The sequence below is a fragment of the Hippopotamus amphibius genome, chromosome 9 (genome assembly GCF_030028045.1).
Source record: "Hippopotamus amphibius kiboko isolate mHipAmp2 chromosome 9, mHipAmp2.hap2, whole genome shotgun sequence".
Taxonomy (NCBI): Eukaryota; Metazoa; Chordata; class Mammalia; order Artiodactyla; family Hippopotamidae; genus Hippopotamus; species Hippopotamus amphibius.
Window position 1 is genome coordinate 110,465,966 of NC_080194.1, and position 23,837 is coordinate 110,489,802.

General features: G+C 46.0%; 1 protein-coding gene across 2 annotated transcripts in view; it reads left to right on the plus strand.

The window, feature by feature from the left end:
* Positions 1-23,837, plus strand: part of GALNT17 (polypeptide N-acetylgalactosaminyltransferase 17) — a 426,893-nt gene that overhangs the window by 203,485 nt on the left and 199,571 nt on the right. For both annotated transcript variants that reach the window (XM_057696027.1, XM_057696029.1), the window contains exons 4-5: positions 17,791-17,965; positions 22,001-22,198. In XM_057696027.1, the coding sequence (XP_057552010.1) occupies positions 17,791-17,965; positions 22,001-22,198 (373 nt within the window). The remainder of the gene's footprint in view (positions 1-17,790; positions 17,966-22,000; positions 22,199-23,837) is intronic.

Below are 23,837 nucleotides of genomic sequence, written 5' to 3' on the forward strand. Positions count from 1 at the left end.
GGTCAGAGCCTTGAAAACAGGCTATCCTGTATATTTCAGGCTAAAGGTAACATGTTTTTACAAAAGGTGCAGAGCCAGCATGACAGAGCACAGGCAACAGAGCACAAAGGTTAACGTAAAAGGAATAGATCTAATATGGAGTCAGATTTGTTCTTCCCTATTTCAGCCCAGCCAGGGAGTAAGCGATGAAGCTGAAGAGGGCTCCGCGAGCAGCGGAGGACCAGAGGTGGTGCAGAGCAGAGCTAGCAGACCCAGAGAAGAAAGCAAACAGTAGGTGCTGGATTGAATTGGGGTGAGGACTCACTACCAGTGGGGCTGTCTTCCCCAAGGAAATCTCAGCAGACTCAGCCCGAGGGGAAGAAATGGAAGAATATGTCAGTCTCAATCAGAACACAAGCTCTGTGAGAACAGGGATCTCCAGTAGATGTCTTAGTGTAGGTTCCCCCAGAACAGCCCCTGAAACTAAGATTTGAGTGCATTCGTTTTTGGGGGAGGTAAAGTGCATCATTAGAGGAGCAGGGAAGTAGGACAAGGAAGGGAAGTCAAAGCCAGAGTAAAACCCACCCCTCAAGAGTCAACCTGCTCAAGGGCGAGGGAGCTGGGGTATTTATACACCTTTAGCATCCGATGCTTTCACTTCAGAACCTCCTTGGACCCTGATCTGGAGGAAGTTCTGCCTCAAGAGGTCTGGGGTGGGTCTGAGAATTTGCATTTCTCACAGGCTCCCCGGTGATGCTTGCTGGTGTGGGGACCACACTTGGAGACCCACTGGGAACCGTTTCAGTGGTTTCACACGTCAGCTCTAAATGAAGATGTTTAATGGGTACAAAAAGTAGGGAAGAGGTATTTGTTTCAGTTTGATCATAAAGTTAATTCCCATTCATCCTCCCCTGTCCCCTGAGATACCTGGGGAACACAGAGTGGACTACATTAATATTGTTTCTCTCTTTTCTTTTCCCGGCTCCAGTCTCTATATTTTCTCCAGGCTACAAGTGCCTTCTCTTTAACTGGAAGAGGAATTTAACATTTTTTTTTTCTTCTGTGACTAGTATTAACAAATTTTGTAAATGTTCTATACACACTTGAAAAGACCCCCCTACACTGTAATCATGAAATTGAATTCCTGCCAGACATCAATTTTGTGTATTTAGCTAGACTGTGAGTTTATTTTCTCAAGTCTCTTTGATAATGGTGTTTTAAAATCTCCTCCTACAATGACTATTCCTTCCCGTGTTCCTAATAATGTTTGCTTTCTGTATCTTGTTGTCAGTTTCTTTGGCAACTGTAGATGTGTATCTGCATGGCTTCACTACTAGCTGTGGTTGTTACCATTATGTAAGGCTCCCTTTATCTTAAAAGCATACTTCCCCCCAGCCTTGAGTATAGTTTGTCTAACATTAATATTGTTATCCCTGCTTACCTTCTGTTTGAATTTGATTAAAACATTTTTTTCCAGCCTTACCAATTTTTTTTTCTGATCTTAAAAGTCATGTACGCTCTTTGTAGGAACATTTGAATGTATCAAAAAGCACATATAATTGGACAAAAACAAATACTGAAGAGACTAAGCAGACGCAATTGCTCATTTGCCCTTGTTCTCACCCTCTTTTTTTAATGCATGTTTTACATTAAGATCCTACAGTAAAAACAAGTTAATGTTATTCTTTTTTTCTCCCCTGAACTGTGAAGCATAACATCTCCCTTTTTATTAAAAAAAAAAAAAAGAAAAAAAGAAAAAGTTATGCAACCATCATTTTAATGAGGGTAGAAGGGTCCATTCTCAGGCTGGTCAAGACTGGCTCTGGGAACTGTGGCCCTCCACTTCCATGGTATCACATACATTCAAGGAAAAAAGAGACTTTTAAAGGTATTAAAAAAAAAAATACTGGCTCAGGGGAAAGTGTGAATAAAGCCAGGGGACTCTGGATCTGGCTACACAGGCAAGTCAGGGATTTTCCCTTTCAGGTTTTGTTTTTTTTAAGTCATTTGTTTCATTCAGCTTGAATATTGACATTGGCTTAAGTGAATCCCAAGGAAGGGGCAATTCTTTGTACCTGTGTGCGTTATTACGCTGAAACCACTGTATACCACATCCAGCAGGCATGTTCCTGCTCCAGTCTGGCCACATCTGACATTGCTGGCAGATTCCTTCTTGGCATCTTTCTCATCTGGAGGCCGTGGCACCACCGTCTTCTGATTGTTCTTCAGTCATCCTCCTCCTTGGCTTTCCGCTTCATTTCTCACCATCAGGATACCCTGGGTAACCTCCTCCACTGTGCACATTCTGGGGATCTTCAAAGCCATCCCCCCAGCTCCACACCTGTGTGTTACCTCTGTCTCCTAGGTAGCTACCCAGGGTCCCTCTGAGACCATAAGCACAGTCAGTCCAGTGACTAATTTACCATTCTCCTTTCACATCCTCTTCAAATAGCGATGAGTTTACATCTTACTTTCTAATCTGGATGCCTTTTTTTTCTTGCTTAGTTTTCCTATTTTATTTTTTAAAATCTTTTCTTTTTCTCTAATTGAAGTATAGCTGATTTACAATGTTGTGTTAATTTCTTCTATGCAGCAAAGTGATTCAGTTGTACATATATATATACACACACACACACACATTTAAAAATATTCTTTTCCATTATGGTTTATCATAGGATACTGAATATAATTCTCTGTGCTATACAGTAGGACCTTGTTGTTTATCCATTCTATATATAATAGCTTCCAACTGCTAACCCCAACTTCCCACTCCATCCTTCCCCCAACCCTTCCCCCTTGGCAACCACAAGTCTGTTCTCTGTGTCCGTGAATCTGTTTCTGTTTCATAAATAGGTTCATTGTCTGACTCCTTTATTTTTTTTTTAAAAAGTATTTACTAACAAATACTTGTTATCCTACCATGTCAAGAACAAGGACGTTGACCTTTGTGTTTTCCTAAGAGTTCCAAAAGCCTCCTCTGGGGAAGACAGCTAGGTCATCAGTGACCCCAAGGAAATGCAGGGCTAACCGCACTGGGGGCACCTGGCAGGGCTATTGTGTGAACCAGGTACTGGGTATAAGGCAAAAATCTGGAGGGATGGGGTGAGCTGCCCCGTATTTTCTGTTTCTGGCCTCATCAAGGTGTACTGTCTATGTTCAGGAGGAATTCAAAGCATAAGGATGAAATGAATGTCCTCAGGCGATCCAGGCAACAAGCATGGAAAACCAGCACAAACTTAGTCAGCCTCTGGTCAGAACATCTAATTATAGGGAAGAATGGGGACCACACTCATTCAAATGATCTACCCTCAGCTTTAAGTGTGGTCAGGTTGCAGGAGAGCTAGTAAGGATAACCCTCAACACGTCTGTCTCAAGTCACACCCCTCCCATGTGGACAGTTGGCCATGGTGGATCTATCTCACTTCCCCATCCTCCTGCGAATCTCCTTTGCCCCTCACCTATGTTGGATTCCATGCCTCTCTCTTTCTTGGTTTATATACTTATTTTGGTGAAACTCAACATCTAAAAGCTTCTTGAGAAATATTACAAGGAGGATAAAATCTTTTGAGATTATCCACGTCTGAAGAAAGCTTTTTCCTAAACTATGTGAATGATGGCCCAGTTGAGTTAGATATCACCTTCTTTCTGAATTTTGATCGGTTTGCTCCCATCAAAATACTGTCTTTCAGTGTTTTTTAGAAAGACAGAAAGGAGTCCAGATTCCTCATCTTTTGCATGTTTCTTTGCTTTCTGGAAGCTTGAATCTTCATTTTGTCCCCAAAGTTTGGAAATTCACAATGATGAGCCTTGATATGGGTCCATTTTCATCCGTTGATCATTCAGTGGCTTCAATCTGGAATCTGATGTCAGTTTTTGGGAAATTTCTTGGACAATTTAATTGATAATTCCTCTTCATTTTTTTCTCAATTCTCTCTTTCAGCATCTCCCAGTATATTCCATTATTAAACCTCCTAGATTGAACCCCTAATTTTCTTGTCTTTACTATCTTATCTTTTTGCTCTGATATATTTGCTTTCAATTTTATCTCCCTTCCCCTTCTATTCAGTTTTTTATATCTTCTATCATGATTTTGCTTCCAAGTCCTCATTTTTATTCTCTGAAAGTTCCTTTTTATAGCGTATTGTTTTTATTTAATGGAAGCAATATATTTTCTCATCCCTTGGAGGATATTAATAATGTCTTGTTTGGTTTTTCAGTTTTCTCCCTGTGTAGTCTGTTTCCACACGGTGCCTTTTTTTCTCTTTGCTATTTAGTTTCTATCTTCTACCCTGGAGGCTTTCTCTGGAGTCCAGCAAGCCTATTGTCTGCTCATGATTACCTCTTAAGAAGTGATTAGGTAGCCAGGGGCTGGGGGAGGGAAAATAGGGAGTTAGTGTTTAATGGATACAGAGTTTTGGTTTGGGAAGTTGAAAAAGTTCTGAAGATGGAGGGTGGTAATATGCTTGCAAAACAATGTGACTGTAGTTAATATCACTGAATTGTAAACTAAAATGGAAAATTTCACACTGATTATTATATATAAATGTACACACACACACACACACACACACACACACACACACACACACACACACACACTCTGAGTGCTTGGACTTCCTGGGTTTGACAGCAGAGGGGGGCCGACACAGCTGTCATTCTGTGAATCCGCTTTCCAGCCTCCCCAGCTTTGTGGGTGATGTCTCATTTTGTGTCTCCTCTGACCTTGAAAAGTTGTGGTTTATTGGGTTTTTTTAAATCCCTTTACTGTAGTTTTCAGTGACTTTTGTCAGAGTCACGATTTAAATTTAGTATCTTATCCCAGAAGTTCCACAGTCATTGTTAAGAATTTTTAATAGACATTGATAACTTGTTCTCCAGATATGTGTCCTGTCCCATGAAAAGTATGTGAAGCTGTCTCTCTCTCTGTATCCTCACCAGCACAAATCTTAGTAATCTTTGTCATCTTTGCTGTTCTGATGAGTGAAAAATGGCATCTCATTTTTAGACCTGCATTTTTTTAATATTAGCGATGTTGAACACCTTTTCATGTATTTGACTATATTTCTTTTTTAGGGATTTGCCTATTAATGACACTTTTTTCTATCGGAATATTTATCTTATTGATTTATAAGAACTTTGTGTATATTTAAAAACTTTTTACATGCATTTTATAGATATCGCTCTCAGTTTGAGCATTCACTTTAATTTGTTTACAGTATCTTTAGACAGGTAGAAATTTTACATTTTTCTATAGTCAAACCCATCAGTCTTTTCCTTTTAGTAATGTCCTAAGAAAGTTGTTCGTCATCCCTAGAAGGCACAAATATTCATGGAGATTTTCTTACAGATAAATATTTCTTTTCAATATAAATTCCAACAGATTAAATATTTTTATATCGGGTGTGAGAAAGTTTTAACCTAGAGACCGTTGTCTCAAAGCATTGTTATCTCAGTGTATGTAATACTTCATCCTCACCACTTATTCGAAATATCCTGTTTTCGTGCGCTAAAATATTTTAGATTCCAAAACATCGAGGCCAAATCACATGAGGACTGATTGGTTATGAAGGAGGATAAAGAGGAGGGAGGGGTCAGAGAGGACTCCCAGGGTCCTGGCTTCTGTGACAGGACAGGTTGATGCCATCCACTAGGAGAAGGAATATGGTAGGAGTAGGTTTGGGAGAGGGGTTGAGTTCACCTTTTAAACGTGGCAATTCCAGCTTCCCGTGGAATTTTACTGTGCCTTCCAAACTGAGGGGTAACTTTAGCCAGCAAGTTGAAATAATATTAGAAGCGTCTTCATTTCCACTATTATAATCTTTAATACATAAGATTATATACATAATACCTGTCTGAACAGTTTTTAACTACTTTTTAAAAACTTCCTTCCTCTTTTCCTTAAGCAATAGTATGTGAAGGTTTTGGCCAAGGCACCTGCCTTTTTGAGCTTGAGCACGTTGAGGATGATCATGGCTTTTATGCAGGGTTTAAATTATGAGCTTTCAAGGTGCTACTTGTAAAGCACATAGTACCAGTCCTGGCAGTATAATAAGGGGTGTAACTGTTGAGGGCACTCGTGGTGTTATTTGCCGGCTCCAGCTTATTCCTTGACATTCTACTTCTGTGTCATCACCACTGGGAAGCCTTCCTGGACTTCCCAGGTGTGGCTGGGTTGGGGTCCCTCAGCCTCTGCTCCCGGGCATCAGTGTGTCGTTTGGCGCGTCACTTAGCTCGCCGGATTGCCTCTGTGCCCTTGCCCATCTCTAAACTATAAGACCCTTCAGAGCTGGAACCGTAATTCCTTCTGTGCTATGTTCCCAGCGCCTTGTGCCCCAAGTTATAGGGATCACTGAATATGTTCTTTTAAAGTGCACCTGTGCAGAGTGTTGTTTTTTTCTTTTCTTTTTCTACTTCCGCGAGCATCATCCTGGGAATTTTTGTGTGTGGCATTGTCGTGCATATTTTGGCTCCAATGCTCTAGTTGTTTTGATTCAGATCCCCAAAACCACCTGTCTCTAGTCATCATGATTTGCGTCTCTCGGTGCTCTGGGCAGCTGTAGATCTTGTCACTGATATTTTCCCATGGAGCGAGCACACCTGATCAAGCTCTTCTCTTGGTTGGTGTGTTCAACGGTTGAAAGAAGGATGGCTTGAGTTAGAACTTTTTTGGATGGAAGTTTCAACCCTCTGGGCTTTCAAAAGGGATTTTGGAGGAGGCATACTGACATTGTTTGCTTTTCTTCTTGGTTTATAATTGCAGAGATAGGAGAGGTCTTATGTTTTGGAAAGATAACACTTTTCCTGTGCTGTGGAGGCTCTGAGTAAAGGAGCCAGGAGACACCTTGTTATCACAATGCTCCACACTGGGCCAGGCTTCCTTGTTGAAACAGCACCTGCCTCTCCCCCAACTTATAAAGAGCTTTCCTGATCCGAAGTAATACTTGTTTTTGTCCTCGACCAGATTACTGCAGTGTGACGGCATTTGCTCTGTGGGTCTGTAATCACAATTAGGTTGTGTGCTTACATCCCTCCCTGTGTGTTTTCAGGTCGTGGGGAGGAGAGGAGAAGGAGCGTGTATATCTTTACACAGTTGATAGTGTGAGAACCCCAGCTAAAGCTTCGTACGCTAACTGGCTTAAAAAAAAAAAGACAACAAAAAAACCTTGTTATTTTGAAATAATTCTAGATTCACAGAAAGTTGCACACACGTGCAAGGGGTCTTATGTGCCCTTCATTTCGTTTCCCCCACTGGTAACATCTTGCTAAACTCTAGTGCATTAATCACAACCTATAAATTGACTCTGCTACAATCCACAGGTTGTACAATCAGAGCTTATTCTGATTTCACCCGTTTAGTGTGTATGTGTGTGTGTGTGTGTGTGTGTGTGTGTGTGTGTGTGTTGGAGCTTCTATGCAATTTGATTGCAGGTGACATTCCTGTAACCATCCCTACAGCTGAGATCCAAAACTGCCCCATCACCACAAAGCTCCCCCTTGCTACCCCAACTCCCCCATCCGTAACCCCTAGCAACCACTAGTCTGTTCTCCATCTGTATAATTTTATTTCAAGAATGTTCTATAAATTGAACCATAACTTTGTGATTGGCTTTTGCACTTAGCAGAGGTCCCTTGAGCTCCACCCAAACTGTGTGCGCGCAGAGTTTGCTCCTTTTTACTTCTGCACAGTGTTCTGTGGTGTGGGTTTACCAAGTTTGCTTAGCCCTTTACCTGTTGAAGGACGTTTGGGTTGTTTCAGTTTGGGGTTTTCACAAATAAGGGTGCTGGAAAATTGATGTACAGATGTTGGTGTGAAAATACATGTTCATTTCCCTGGGATAAATGCCCAAGAGTCCCGTTACTTGAGTTATGGTAAACACATGTTCAAGCGAACTTCTTTGGTCATTTATTCCATTTATGTGATACCCTCTCTTTAAAACTGTGATTGATTTTTTTATCTTCCAGCCCAGTCTCCAGTGGAGGAAAAGTTTTTGTTTTAGTCTCGGTGACCTTGATTATGATACCAAGAGGAATGGGTTGCATTCCCGCAGAACCCAGGAGTAACCCACAAAGTGTGTTGGAAGTTTTGCGCTGGGATCAGGTTCGGGGTTCACAGTAGATAGGACCCAGTAATACAGGGTCCTGGAGGGGCCGAGACACCCCAGGGATGGGAATGAGCCTGGGCTGAGGGACAGTGAGATCCAGGCACTCAGACGTTGCCAGGGTTCTCTGTCCCAGGTCTCTGCTGTCTCTGAGCCCCTCCTTCCCCTGTTGGCTTGGGAAGGCTGGCCACCTCCGGTTTCCCAGGCCATCTGGAGGGAAACATGGCTGCAAAGATGGCCCAGAGTTGACATTGTAATTACAGCTTCGGCCATTGTGGGGGGACAGGACCACCTCTCCAGGGGCGTCCCAAGGAAGGGAACTGGTGCTCTCGTTTGGGTCAGATGCCTTCCATTGGACCTATCAACTGTGGCCAGGAAGGAGGGTCATAGGTAGAACTACCACACCCCAGTAACCATGGGGGGACATCTCCAGAAACAGAGGGGGCAGGGTGGACAGGCACGCCGTGGACCCCAAATGCTACAACAACATCCATGGGATTCACGCTTGAGGTTCCCATCAGTTGGGGAAATAAATGAGGCCTTTGAGAAGGATGGGGCACTTGAGTTGGACCATGAAAGATGGTTAGAATTTGGACATGTGGGTGGGAAGGAACAGTAGTGGGGGGAAGTAGTAGAACCTGGATCTCAACGCACAGATGCTTGGGGCGTAGAGAGGGAGGCGTGCAGTGGGATTCGACGTGGAAGAACTGATGGGTGGATTGGCGTTTCAGAGAGTGAGTCCGTGTCGGAGATGGGGGGGGCCTTGCTGGGCCACAGGATTGAGGAGGGACCGTGTGACCACGTCCTGTGACAGTGCTGAGCAGGAAGGATAAAAGAGGCTCTTTGAACAGCCTAGCCCGGGCTGGAGATCAGAGACGCTGACAGATGAGACAGAGAGAGAGGTGGATCAAGGAAGGCCAAGGGTTGGAAATATAGTCAGGAAGGCCAGACGTGGCCATTTTCACCTTTGTTCCCCGAAGAGCAGTGTTGGAGCTTTAATCTTATTTTCTTGGAAAAGTGAGGTGGATCCTGGAGGTGGCATTGACGAGAGTGTCTTTAGATCACTTTAGTTGTGCGCTCCGGGCTGCTTGCTGGGCAGAGCCTCTTTGGCCTCAGGCTGTGCTACGGGGTCCGGGAGGGCCTGGGCCCAGCACCTGCACACAGGGTGGAACAAAGCCTTTCCTTAGGGCAGGATGGTTGCCTTCCGAATCCTGAGGGCCGGGTCCTGCCTGCCCACTAGTTTCTTGTCTTACACACATGGGAGGACATCAGCTGTCTGGCCTCAAGGAGGCCTGCGAGTGAATTGCCCCTGTCAAGGAGCCCCGGGTTGGGGGGCAGAAACGCAGAAGGGCCCTGACACTCTGTTTCCCCTTCTGGGCACGACTCCGTGGTGCTAACTGAGCACGCATCTCCTTGAGTCTGGACCACGCTCTTTTACACTGGGAGACGGTAACTGATATCCTTCTTAAAAAAGAAGTTCGGGGGACTTCCCTGGGTGGTCCAGTGATTAAGACTTCACCTTCCAACGCACCACGGGGTGTGGGTTTGATCCCTGGTCAGGGAGCTAAGATCCCACATGCCTCGAGGCCAAAAAACCAAAGCATAAAACTCTAGCAATATTGTAACAAATTCAATAAAGACTTCAAAAATGGTCCACATCAAAAAAAAAAAAAAACCTATCTTAAAAAAATACATAAATAAATAAAATAAAGAAGATGTTCAAGGTTAGAGAGGGAAGTGCTTCATTCCACGGCAGCACAGCCAGAATTTGCAAGAGCCGGGGCTGTAACTCAGCCATCCTGGTCCTGGAACCAGGACTCTGGGGCCTCCTCCCTGGGAAGTGTCACCTCCCTCTGTGCTTTCCCGCCTCCTTCCAGTGTAACACTCCCCTCCTGCAGCCCTCCTGTCCCCTTACCAGAAGTGACCAAGCCGCTGTGCTGTGCCTCTGTTCTCTGCAGGGCTTCCTGTTTCCCGTGTACCGTTTTGCTCCCTCTGAGCCCCCATAATGACCATGACTTTGGTTATTTCAGGGAAGAGGTTTGCCAGCTTCAGAGCGTTCAGAATCAATATCGCAGTAAATAAGAAACATAATGAAAGATAAACACACTCCAGGCTGTAGACAAATTTTATCACTTAAATTCACATGTTATTATTAGAATCAGCTGCAAGTATCAGACTTTCAACTGCCTTTTGATGGGGCAAGACAGGGGAACGCTCTTAATTTGGGGGAACAATCTGGAAGCACCCATAAAGGCGTTGCGATGTGTTCCTGTTGGTTTGGGCTCCTTGAATTTGTGTATTTTTTTTAGGTGAAATTTAAATGGAAGAAGAGGTAAAGAGGAATTTCTTAACAAAGGAGTTGAAAGCAGAGATGGCTTTCCTTTTTAAAGCCCCTCTCCTGAATGCACAAGCCCGTGTGATATATTTAGTTTAACACTTCGGTATTTTGCACCTTACATCTCTTTTCTTGCTTCTTTTCGTCTTTTGCTTTCTTTTCTCCTTGCTTTCATCTCACTGTGGAATCGCCTTTAAAATGCTTTCATACACAGCAAAAAACATCCCTTTTTAATCTCCCCCATTCTTCCCAAAGTTTCTGGCTCTCGCCTTGCCTCTTTTTTCACTCCCATCGTCAGAAAATGCATTATTTAAGTCCACAAAGCTGAGCGATGCCCAGAGAATAAAACATGCAGTATAGCCACCTTTTGGGTGATTTTGTCTTGGTTTTTACATGCTCACTCTCTCTCCGTAGATGTTCTTAAAGGCTAGGATTTCAGAGGCATCTGAGTGGGGCGGGGAGGGGTCGGGGGAGCGGGGGCGGGGGTGTGGCTCTTATGTCACTGCTGTCCCTTCAGAGTTTGGTGGGACTGTCTGGAGGAGGTTGAAGTTCAGCTGACTACCTCCTCCCTTTGAGCCTCTCAATCAGCCAGGGGACTTCCTTTCTGGAGAGGGCCAACCCCTGTCAGCGGACAGCTGGCTAGAAAGGTAGATGATGTACCCAGAGCAGAAGTGTGGGGGCTTCAGAGTTACAGAGAGAGGGCCAGTCCCCGGACAAGCCTGCGTCAGGCCTCGGCTTGCCATGTTTGAGGCTCAGTTCCACATGAGCAGATGAACAACTCCAGGTTTCACAGCATCACAGCCACAGGAATCAGGCAGAATGACAAGGAGGGCAAGCATGTCACTTACCAACTGTGTGACTTTTGGCCAGGGGCTTACCCTCTCTGGGCCTCCGTTTCCTTATCTGTAAAATGGGGATAACCATACCCCTTACCTCACGGAGTCCTGACTCTTCCCGGAGGGTAGAAGGAGTTTCTAGAGGTAAAGCAGTTACAACAGAATATCCTTAATCAGGACTCGGCAAATGTGAAAGCAAAACTCAAGGAATGTCATGAGTCTGCGAGAGAGATCTTTCTCTGATGAAATACGAGAGGAGGACTCATCTGGGTAGTGTTTCGGAGCATTTCACGCCGAGCTGACATTTTCAGTCAGCTTGGCTAGCAATTTGGGGATATCAGTATTGTATTATACATACAGACAAACATAGTATTTGAAATGTTTGAAAAGCAGTGATTGTCAGCCTGAAAGCAATTTTGCATCTGCGAAGTCCGCCTCACAGGGTGTACTCGTCTTGAAGCTAAGGAAGCTTATGATTGGGGCCCTTGGGGCGAGTGGGGAGGGGCGGTGCCTGACAGTGGTTCACCTGCCCATGGGTTTTTGCAAAATTTACAAAAGAGAGATTTTTTTCTTTTTCTTAAAGAGGATCCTTCAGATTATATAAACTTCAGGTCCTTCAAAGCCCAGATTCGTTTATGGAACTTGCTATCTCCATTTGACAGAAAGAAACCCACATGTTGCATAAGGTTTCTCCCCCTTCTCTTTTTTAATTAAACGAAATTAATTAAAAATACATTATTGATCTTTGGCCACTTTTATGCCTTTAGTTTTGGTTAGTTCTTTCAGGTATAAGGGTATTCTCAGGCATACCTGAAAATCCAGGTGTTCTAAATCTATTTTTTTGTTTTCTTTCAGTGGCATCGTGGCTGATACACACATTAAAAAAAAAAAAATCTCAAAAAAAAAAAGGGGGGGGCTGCAGAAATGTAGGGTATTATGCCTAACGGCTGTGCTGAATCTATGTTAAGGACTATGTTTTTCCCCTCTGCTAACTTAAGACCCCCCAGCACGGTGAGATAGAAGTTTCTGTCAGGGATGGGGAGAAAGGCTGGTGTCAGGAGAGCCGGAGCGTGTGAACACAGATCCAAGGCTTGGCTCCTCCCCTCAGAGAGGCCAGAACCCCCTTCAAAGAGTCTGGAGGGGCTTTTCGAATAAGCTTCCAGGCAACCAGATAACCAAAATGGGGATCAGAAAAGCTAACGGGCAGTAGGACAAGGCATCAGTCCTTCAGTAAGACCTAGGGATTTAAATTCACATTCAAAAAAAAAAAAAAACCAAAAAAACAACGCTTCATCTCCCCCCGCCTTCAACATTGACCAGGGCTTACAGACACAAAAGGCCACATCTTGTACGATTCTATTTCTATGAAATATCCAGAAGAGGCAAATTCATTGAGATGAAAAGCAGATTAGTGGCTGCCAGGGGCTGAGGGGACGGCAGGACATGGAGCGTAACTGCTTAATGGGTGTAGGGTTTACCTTGGGGGTGATGAGAAGTTCTGGAACTAGACAGCAGTGAAGGTTGCACCACATTTCGAATGCACTTAATGCCATCGTACACTTTAACATGGTCAAAACGTTTAATTTTATGTGTATCTAACCATGGTAAAAACAATGAAATAAAAATCAGGCAGTGCTTTTGAGAAGTTCTGGGTTCCTGGGAAAATCATCTAGAGCGCTGGTCAACCCCACCGAGGCCCACTAAATTAGAACTGCTTAGGGCCGCCCAGGGGCCTGCCTCACCTGCCAGGAGATCCCTAGGTAGAGAGGAATCGCGCACTCTGAGGAACGTTGGCTTTGAGGCAGATGGTTCTGTTTCTTGGTTTCTTTCTTTCTCTCTTTTTTTTTTTTAATTGGAGCATGCCATATGTGCTATTTTCTCATCCCAGCTGTCACAACCCATGCATTCCCAGCAAGCAGCATGCCCACACCTCAGCGGCTGCTGGCAGGGAGAAGTGTTGGTTCTAAGTGGCTGTGATGGTGATGGTGGTGCGGATGGGAGCAGACGCAGTGTTGGTAGAATTGTAGCACTTGTCGTAATGGATTGTGGGAGGGAGAGCAGAAGCCGGGAGCGTCGGGGGTCCTTGTCGAGGGACTAAATGGTGAGGTTGCTCCATGCAGGGGTTGAAGGGGGGCAGCCCGCAGGATCCCAGTTTTGGAAATGGCAAGGCAAACCCTCACCATGTAGACTGAGGTCATCTCCAAGGGGCTCCATCTTTTGGACAAGGCGGAACAAGAAGTCCCAGGCAGTGGGAAAAACAGACGGGCAGTGGCCAACACTGGGATGCTGGAACGTCAGCTCAGTTCGGATGAGACCTATTCCACGCACAGGGGTTAATTCGTCACAAGTGGGGTTGGATGGGAGTCAGTTCTAAGTCAGAGCGACTCTGAGTGCCTTCACCAGAACAGCAGCGGCAGCCTCGTGGAGCTTGGTAGAAATGCAAGTTCTTGGGCCACACCCCAGACCTACTGGTGATTTTCTTGCAGGTTAAAGTTTGAGAAACACCATCTAAACTTGGACTAATTATCTTGAATCTCCATACCTTGAGGAGAATTCCAATGTTCAGTAAGTCTCATCAGCAAGACTTGGTAACTTGATGGTTGAGAGGTACAGGTGGAGCCCAACCCGGGTCGGTGTGGTCAACTTGCAAGCCCACATCTGTGTGGTACCCAGGTTCAGGCGCTAGTTTTGGGACCAGGTGGAGATGTTCTAGATCAACGCTTTTTCCTGAGCTGGGTTTAGAGAGAAGAGACTAGACTGATGTTTTATTCTCTAGTATCACTTAAATTGTGGGATCTGGCTATAATTCTGCAATAATGTTTTTTGCTTTAGTTCTCATTGTTTGTAGCTTTCTTGTTGCTGATGTCTTCTCCTTAAGCTTGGATGACAGGCGGTCCTTTTATAGTTAAGGGGCAGATATATCTCTCTTCTGGTCCCTTCCTCTCACGGGCAATGGTTGCCTGTCCCTTCTTGACCTCCCCAAATGCTATTTACCAAAACCATCAGAAACACAAGCATTCCCAAATGGCTCTAGACAAATTTAGCATTGGATTTGATAACACCGATAGGTAAACATTTATTTTTGCAGAAGTGGGTTTTTATTTTCTTCTCTGAGCCTGCCAGTGAGAAAAATCCTACGTGAAATGTTTTTCTTACTGTCGTTATAATGTCTGGGAATGGCTTCATCTGTTAAGGATGATAAAGGATCTTAGGTGACAGGTGTGTCATTTCTTACTGCTGTCAGGTTGAGGATTTGTTTCCTTCCATGGTGAGCCTGGGGGCCTTGTTTTTATCTGGTTAACTCGTGGGCTTTCTCACTTTAGAGTGACTTCCAAATCTCAACACCCCAATGCACTCAGGCGTCGCAAGTCTGTTCCACCAGGACCAGCCTTTCTGGAAATCTCTCCTGCGCTGTCCTACTCTTCCAGTTCTCCCTAAGCTAACCCTGTCCCTGAAGGGCCCAGCTGCCTCCAGAAGGGAATTATTTTTTCTCACCAGTCCCACCAGGAACCTACTGTTTGTCTAGATCAATAGCCTGTTCTCAGCTCTCATTTTCTCTAACACATTTCGATGTTGAATAACGCGTCGAGAACAGGGGTTGCGTCATTTTCAGCTGTGTAGGCGCTCTGTAAATATTTACAAAATGAAAGCACGGATTCTTCCCTTTTGGAAACGCTACCCTTGATAGGGTTTGCCCTTGTGATGCTGTTTCCAGCCCATCTTGTCCTCTAGCTCTGCTTCCTGCCTTCTGAATGCACACGTTTCCCAAAGTGGGGTTCTGTCTTCTTCACTCCGTCTCTTGGAACTCTGCCTCCCTTCTATGCCGTCATCTCTCCCCACCGTGTCCCTGACACCCTGCGCCCTGTCTTCTCACTCTGGACCATTATTCTGGTTCAGCTGTTGAGCCCCAAATGTCTGCTGGCCCCTCAACCTCAGGGGAACCCATCAACTTCTTCTGCTTCTCTTCTTTTCCTCTTTTCTGATTAATGTCATCTTCCTGGTCCCCCAGACATTAGTGACTCTGTCACCTAAGCAGATCTGATTTGACGGCTGTGTGCTTTGCTGTGTGCTTGTGTATTTTGGAATAGTGAGAGCACATGTCCAAACCTGCTGCTTAACTCAGGTACGACCTTCTCCTTGGACACCTCCAGCCAAAATTCTTTCTCCCTTTGTGACCCCTCTCCCCATACGCCTCTCCCTCTATGGCCATTTTCCTTTGGCCCTTAGTTCCTGAATATTGGAATTTTTTGAACACGTCTCATCTCCTTGCCCAGATTATAAGCATCTCGAGGGAGTGCTTGTGTCCAAATTGATTTTAAATCCAGGCAGGGGCACAACCCAATACCTTATTGGGTCCAGGATCACATACAGGCTGTGGGAAGTGAAGCCCTCCTAGTGTCACTTATTCTTTTTTTTTTTATGTAAATTTTATTTATTTATTTATTTATTGGCTGCATTGGGTCTTCGTTGCTGTGAGCGTGGGCCGTTCTTCATTGCCGTGAGCAGGCTTCTCACTGCAGTGGCTTCTCTTGTTGCCAAGCACAGGCTCTAGGCGCGCGGGCTTCAGTAGTTGTGGCGTGAGAGCTCAATAGTTGTGGCTCACAGGCTCTAGAGCACAGGCTCTGTAGTTGTGGCGCACAGGCTTAGTTGCTCCTTGGCATGTGGGAATCTTCCCGAACCAGGGATCGAACCCGTGTCCCCTGCATCGGCAGGTGGATTCTTAACCACTGCGCCACCAGGGAAGTCCTAGTATCACTTGTTCTTGAGCCCTGCTGTTTGGATGCTGGCATCTCCCTCCATGTTCCCCTGACAGTCACTTCATGATATGACAGTCATGTTCCCCAGCCGTCACTTCCGATTGTGTTTGGAACAATGTGTCCCTGAGCTTTGTGAGCTGGAGGATGGTGACTATGGCTCTGAAATGATAGTGCCTGGACTTCAAAATGATATTGACTCGCTAGAAAGATGAGCTGTTGTTCACGGGGAGTGAGAACATGGATCTATGTGAATAATGTTAATAGACCAATTAGGGTTAGATATAAGATTTTGACTGCATATCAAGGGCTTTATATCTAACTCTTATTTATTCTTAACAGCCATAGGCTAGTACCAAAGGATGAGGCGTTATCCTTTTATCCCTTTAGACTTTTCAAAGCGCTTTCATACCCATATCCCACTAGCCTGGAGTTATCGAAGGGCAGTGGTAGTGAATCTCGCTCTCATTTGCCAAACTTGTAAATGCCTGTTTATCTCTCTCCCCTGAGGTCTCAGTCGTAGCCGCTGAACAAATGCAGAGAGCACTTGATACTTACATGTGGTGACTGGGCAGAGCCTCCGCGGGGGTCGCAGGCCACCTGGCAGCCTCTACATTTGCTGCAGATGTGTGGCTTTAATTTGCCAGAAGTTGCTGTGTATAACTAGGAAGTGAGGAGTCTGCACAACATCTGTAAATAACGGCCTTTTGGGTTTTTCTAGAGCAAAGCAGAGATGACAGTGTCTCCTAAATTGTCTGTGGGCCACTCACATCTGAGTCACCTGGGCTGCTTGCCGACCTCTGAGGCTCTCCAAGGGCAGGTCCTTGGAGAGTGTATATCTCAGAATCCCCTCTTTGTCAACCCTTCCCTGTCCGTCCTTCTACATCTGCTGATTTCCCCCCATTTTTATTGAGTTGTAATTGACTTACAGCACTGCCTAAGTTTAGGGGTGCAGCCCAGTGATTGACTGACACGTATTGTGAAGTGATCGCCACAAGTTCAGTTAACCTCCTCATCTCATATAAATATAAAAAAAACAAAAATTAAAAAAATGGTTTTTGCCTTATGATGAGATGGTGATTCTCAAGTACACAAAGGTATCCCTTTACCTCTGTGGAATTAGACACATTTGGCCCATGTTTCAGCTCTTCTGTTCCTAGGTTGTGACCTTGGGACACGTTAGTCTCCCTAAGACTATTCTTAGTTTGCAAAGTGGAATTCATCTAGTTAATTAATGGGATTAATCTAGCAACCACCTAGGGTTGCTGTAGGGATGAAATGAGATCATATAAATAACGTACTTTGTACCACCTGCTGGTGGCAGAAGAGAGTGTTCAAGCCCTGGTAGCATATTTTGCCATTGCGGTAGCTTTTCTACTGCTGGGCAAAGATTGCTTTTACATCCTACAACCAAAGCACAAACCTTGTTAATGTTGCATCTGGGGCATGACTGTGGGTCTAGACCTCCCAGAACATATCCTGTGAGAACCAGCATATGTGCAGATGGAAAAACCCATATAAAGCTGATGAACAGGACCCAGGGGAGAGTGAGGGGACAGGAGTGCTGGCCAAGGAAGGAGGGAGGGCCAGAGAAAAAAGAAATTGCAAGGAACATCAGTCAGAGATGTCTTCTGACTCACATGGACTGAGTTGTGTTTTCTACCAAAATGACTAACGTGCAAACTTTTCTGCAATCTCTGAACTAACTGGAGATCTGTCGGCCTCACAACGGGTTGGATGCACATTTGACCTATTTACGGACCTTCCTATGTTTGGTCATTTTGTAGAGGAGCTGAAGGCCCCCTTGGAGGAGTATGTCCACAAACGCTACCCCGGGCTGGTGAAGGTGGTGAGAAATCAAAAAAGAGAGGGCCTGATCCGAGCTCGCATCGAGGGCTGGAAGGTGGCCACCGGCCAGGTCACCGGCTTCTTTGATGCCCACGTGGAGTTCACCGCTGGCTGGTAGGTCACAAGCTGAAACCTAGGAGCACTCGGGACGTGTAGCGTCGTCAGGAGGGCTGGAGTCTGGGAGGTGGGGCACTTTGCCTATTTCCTTGGGGGCCCCAGGAAGAATGGAGAAGGGGTGGTTGGGAAGAAGGTGAGACCATAGTTTGGAATAAAACTGGGAAGTGGGAAAAATATGTCTGCTGTCTGCTCAGCCTGTCATCAGTATCCTTGTCCTCATCGCACCATCACCATCATTAAAACCCCCAGTGAAAATGATGTATTAGTTGGACAGAACTCAAGATGATCCTTGCTAAGGAAAGAAGACAGTCATATTCCTGTCATTCTCTTTTGCTACTTTGCTTGTTTCCATTTCTGGGGAGGCTTGGTTGACTGTTACTGTGAAAAAAAAAAAAAAGAGTCATTTATAATTCTTCCTACTAACACAAAGCTTCCCAGAATTTATGGGATCATCTTTAACTTCATTTAGAGGAAAGGAAGGGTTTCTCTCTGCCGATATGGCCCCCCAAGTTTTTTCAGGTGGAAAGAGCAATATGAGAGAAAGTGGTGATCCTACAGGGAGTAGAAGATTTTGGATGTAAGACAGTGAAAACATTAAAAATGCCCAAATCAGTCAATGAGCATGTTAAAATTAGGTTAGGGCTTTACAGTTATATGATTATTTCTAACTAACCAATGATAAGTCAAGTCAGAGGTTAAACCCCTATGCCAAAGTCGTTTAATTAGTAAGAAGCAGAGTCTTTAATTTCATTAATAATGTTTGTTTACACTCAGTGATACCATTTTGAATAAATTCACGGTACCATATCTGAAGAGCCAATATCCCATCACTAATTAAGCCTTCAAATGTCTATTCTTCTTCATTTGAAACCAACTTTAGAATCCTTTTAACAGCTGGATAAAAGGAGGGTTACGCACATGACCACATGAAGGTTTGGAATGTGGGGTCGCCATTAACACTGGCCCTTTCGTGTGCGCACAGGCACCTGTTGCCATCTCAGACCCCAGTTTTCTTCTTTGGTTTTTCTGCCACCATCAGACCCTGATACGCACAGCTGGTAGGTCTGCAGCCCTGACCTTCCTTGAACCTCACCGTTGTTTCTCTCTTGTAATCATTCTCCAAGTGTGGTCCCTAGAACGGCAGCGTCAGCATCACCTGGGAACCTGTCAGACATGCAGGTTCTTGGGCCCCACCCAGACCTGTGACGTCAGAAGCTCTGGGGGTGGGGCCCAGCAATCTGCTTTAACCAGCCCCCGCCCCCCGCCGGGGACTCTGCCGCTCACTCAGGTTTGAGAACGCTTGAGCTAGAAGCCTCCTGAACAGGTGCCCTTGAATATTCCGCTGAGCCTCAGCCTTGCCCTGTCTCACCCTTTCCTCCACATCATTCCCTCCTCATTTCTTTCCTGTCAAAACCGGTGGCACCACCCATGTCCCTGTCACTTGATTCTTCCCTCCCCATCGTGTTGTGTTACTCATCCAAGCAACCCCCAGCTTTAGCTGGTTTTACCTTCTATTTCTCATGTCTCCCTTTTCCTCTCCGTCTTGACCTCCACGTTCCCAGCTCAGACTTTTTTCTTTCACGTAAACTAACTCACACGTATTTGCTGGATGACGACCATGTCCCAAAGCCTGCTCTAGGCTGTGATTTGGGTGACCCAGCACTGAGGGATTTCCCAGAATGCAAGACTTGCAGTAGTAAAATCAGAACAGTCTTGGACAAATGGGACAGTTGGTTACTCAACAGGGGTTCAAAATCTGTGAGATTTGATATCTGCCATCCAGAAGCCTATAGCCTAATTCTGACTGATGTCTGTGATTGGTCTTAGCCTTTCAGACCCATTTGCCACACTTCTAACAGTGTGTCTTAACTGTCACTAGGTCATACTGTAGTAACAATCTCCATCCTGTCCACGTGGCAGGTCTGCTGCAGGTTGTCTGTCTGTGACTCTGCTCTGTACGTCCCCTGCATCCCAAAACCCAAGGAGCACCCCTGCCCAGGATGTACCATTTTTGTAGTTCAGGGAAAAGGATAACAGCTGAACCTTGCAAGGGCCCTGAAAGTTCTGCTCAGATATGACATAGTCACACCTCCTATTGGCCAAGGCAGGTCACCTGTCCAAGCTAAACATTAATTGGGGTTGAGGGTGGGAGTGTGCCTCTGCAGGGTAACACTGTAGACCTCGTGGTCATTGGTGGGATATCCCCAGGGAGGGGAGCAAATCACTGGGAACAGTTGTACACTCTGTCACAGACTGGGAGACCGAATTTCTCAGCTTCAGAAGCATAATTTGAACCAAGGTATTCTGCCCCTGGCTCAGTAACTTTCCCCACCCAGTGGCAGCCACGCTGAATGCTTCTGCCTGCAGGGCACCAGACCAGCCTAGGGGAGGGGTGGCCCATCCAAGGAGGCCGTGGAGCTTTAGGGGTTGGACCTGAGGCCAGAGAACCAGGTGAGAAACCTGGTTTTACCTCTAGCTGGCTGTGTGGCCTGGGGCAAGTGACTTAACCTCTCTGGGCTTCAGTTTCCTCATGTGTAAAATGATGGTTATAGTATTTACCTCATATGATAGTTGTGAGATTTTATATTAGTCTGCACATATAACATGTTGGCAGTGGTGCCTAGAGAGTAGTAAGTGCTTAATAAACATTAGCTATCATGAGCTTATAAGGAAGAAAAACGTGTTCAAAGATCAACAAAGACAGCATGTGGTCAGAGTGACTCGAATATGGTGGAGAAGGGGGTCTAAGAGTTGAGAGGATGGAGAGAGTCTTCTACTGGGGAAAATTAAGGCAGGCTTCTTGGAAGAGGTGGCACGTGATCGGAAAAGCCCGTGTGGGTGGCTAGACTTCCTGCCGGGGCACAAGGGCAAGAGGGAGGACGTGGAGGGGGCGGAGCTCTGAAGCACGTCTAGAAACCTGGGAAAGTCAGTGCCGTTTGGCATCAGCCTCCACAGTGTGTGCAAAAGTATCGGAGGCAGTAAATGGCCCAGGGTATATTTTATTGTTCGTTTCAAATAGAAAGATGAGATGTGCCAACAGGTAATTCAATAGCTGCAAATGAAAAGAGATGGGCTGGAGGCCGAGTGTTCTCATTATTCTTCCAAATAACGCAGAGGAATGGGATTTTCTCTTGACTCCCTTCCAGAGCCTGCTCTCTCTTCTAAGCAGGGAGATGAATGCCCTGGATTATGAGAGCCATCTTTTCCTCCTCAAATATGGGAAATGATCCCTTCCTGCGTGCATTGCGGAGATGCACACTGGCAGGGGTGTCTGACCATCTGCTTTCTCCTGTGCTGGCAGGGCTGCGCCTTGAACCCAGAGCCAGGTCCCTGCCTATCACCGGCTGCAGCCCTGAGGGGGTGGGCTCGCTGAGAGGCAGGATGCTGCCTGCCTCTGCCTTCAGTGAGTTCCTGCCTGCCATCCCTAACCCATCCAATTAGATCCCTTTTAAGAAATCAATTAAATAATCAATTAAAACAACTGAAATAGTCACACGCACAAAGAAGCTCGTAAAATGCTTATTGAAACCAGGCCATCAAGGGCAGAAGTGACCTATTTGAGGAAAAGGCAGTTCAGCTCCAGCAGAAAAAAAAAAAACCAGAGGCATCCGTCAGTGCCTGAGGGGAAACTGAAAACACTGTACAGCAAAACTGCAGGGCAATGCAAATCCTATCAGGAGGGCCTGGCTTTGGCTCAGACACCGCTGATGTAAAAGACAGGCCGTACTTTCTGGGGCAGAGGCCCTCGTGTTCTGAGTTCTCGCTTTAGGCCTTTTATGCCAATGCAGGCAGCACTGTGGGAACCCCACGGGGGCGAGGGCACGAGCGGCATGTCACAGGGCTCCTTTAAAGCCACCGGATCCAGCTGGAGACGCCACTCGGGAGCCCGGTTTCCCTCTGAGTTCCAGCCTGCCCAGAGCCCAGCCTTTAGCTACGATGCTTCTCTTCATTGTCTGTGGTCTTGGGGTCTGGGCCGGTGGAGGTGTGGGTGAGCCTCCAGAGAGACGTGATTTCTGCTTCTCTGTGTTTCAGGGCTGAGCCGGTTCTCTCGAGGATCCAGGAGAACCGGAAGCGGGTGATCCTGCCCTCCATCGACAATATCAAACAGGACACCTTCGAGGTGCAGCGGTACGAGAACTCGGCCCACGGGTACAGCTGGGAGCTGTGGTGCATGTACATCAGCCCCCCGAAAGACTGGTGGGACGCCGGAGACCCTTCGCTCCCCATCAGGTCTGTACCCAGCACGCGCTCCGGTGGCCTTTGAGTCCCCAGATCCCAGGGGGCAGAGGAGCATCCCCCCCACCCCCACCGCCAACCGGGGAGGGAGGCTGGGAGAGACCCCCTGGGGATGGAGCTGCAGTGTGGAAAGAGCTGCTTTCGGAATGTGGGGGGTCTTCCCACCGAAGTTTTCATGCTGAGAGAGGACGCTGTATTTTGCTTCTTCTGCTAAAAAATTTTCCAACGCAGCTTATCGAACAGCAGTCCTGAGGGATGAAAATGGATAGGACGGCTCACACTTTTTTATTCTTCCTTGTATCTGTTGAACTGTGTTCCGGTGCTTTTAAATATGAAGTTTGAATGGTATTAATTCCTGGGACTTTCTTGTACTTGGATGCTTTACGATCGCCGTGATGCAGGAACATGTAGAAAAGGACGATATTTGTGTGGCAACTGGGGTGACTCAGGGTCTTTGGGCAGCTCCGTATGACTTTTGCCCCAGGCCCCACCCCACTTCCCCCGGAGGCGAAGAGATAGATCCCTCGTGGTGTACCAGTTGGGAAGCTCAAGTGTGAAGGATGGGGAATCAAGTAGCTGGATTTTGATGTTGTATACGTTTCCTGTGGCTGCTGTAACAAATCGCCACAAATTTAGTGGCTTAAAGCACAGAAATCTATTTTCTTACATGCTAAGGTACTGCAGGAATCTGAAACGAGCCTTACAGAGCTTAACGCAAGGTGTCTTCAGGGCTGGGTCCTTCTGGAGGCTGGAGGGGAGAAGCCATTTCCTTGCCTTTTCCAGTTTCTGGAGGCTGTTCTCATTCCTTGGCTCACGGCTGCTTCACATCTGCCCCTGCGTCCTTCATCACGTGGCCGCCTTCTGCCCTTGACTTTCCTGCCTCCCTCATGCAAGGGCCTTTGTGATGACATTTGGGGTCCACATGAATAACCCAAAGACATAATCTTTCTCTTCTTGAGATCCTTTACTTAATCATATCTGTGAAGTCCTTTTTTTCATATAACATTCACAGATTCCAGAAATTAGGATCTGGATTTTTTTTTGGGGGGTGGGACATTGTGGGGGGGGGGGTTGGGCAGGGGATATTGTTCAGCCTACCACAAATGCTTTGATTTTCCACCGAGATGATACCCACGTTACAGTTCAGTACTTTCTGTGAGTTCTACGTGAGGATCAAAACTGACTTAAAATCTTCATGGTTCTAAGTGAGAAGAGGTAGAAGGGGTCGTCTTACTTTGCCCTCATTTTAGGGCAGAGTTTGCTGGTAGAAAGGGGCAGTCGTGGAACGGGAGTGAGAACTTTTTGCAAAGATCCGTGAAGTTCTTTCTCAGTTCTTTCATCAACCAGAGTAGGATTTTGAGATGGACAGACCCCCCTGTTCTATATTCTCTTATTTTCTGGCACAAACTGAAAGCTGACAGGTTGTGTTAGGGTAGAGCCACCCATGGGCAAATTTATGCAACAAAGAAGGTAATCTTTGGGGCTAATAACTTGCTCAGCTGGAGATGTCTCGTGGCTCAGTTCCCAGCTCAGCCGAGATGTTCAGTGGCTTTGTGTAGTGCTGCAGGGCTGTGCTCTCGGATTTCTGCGAATAATAATGGAGACTCATCACGAAGGTGTTATCTGAGAACCA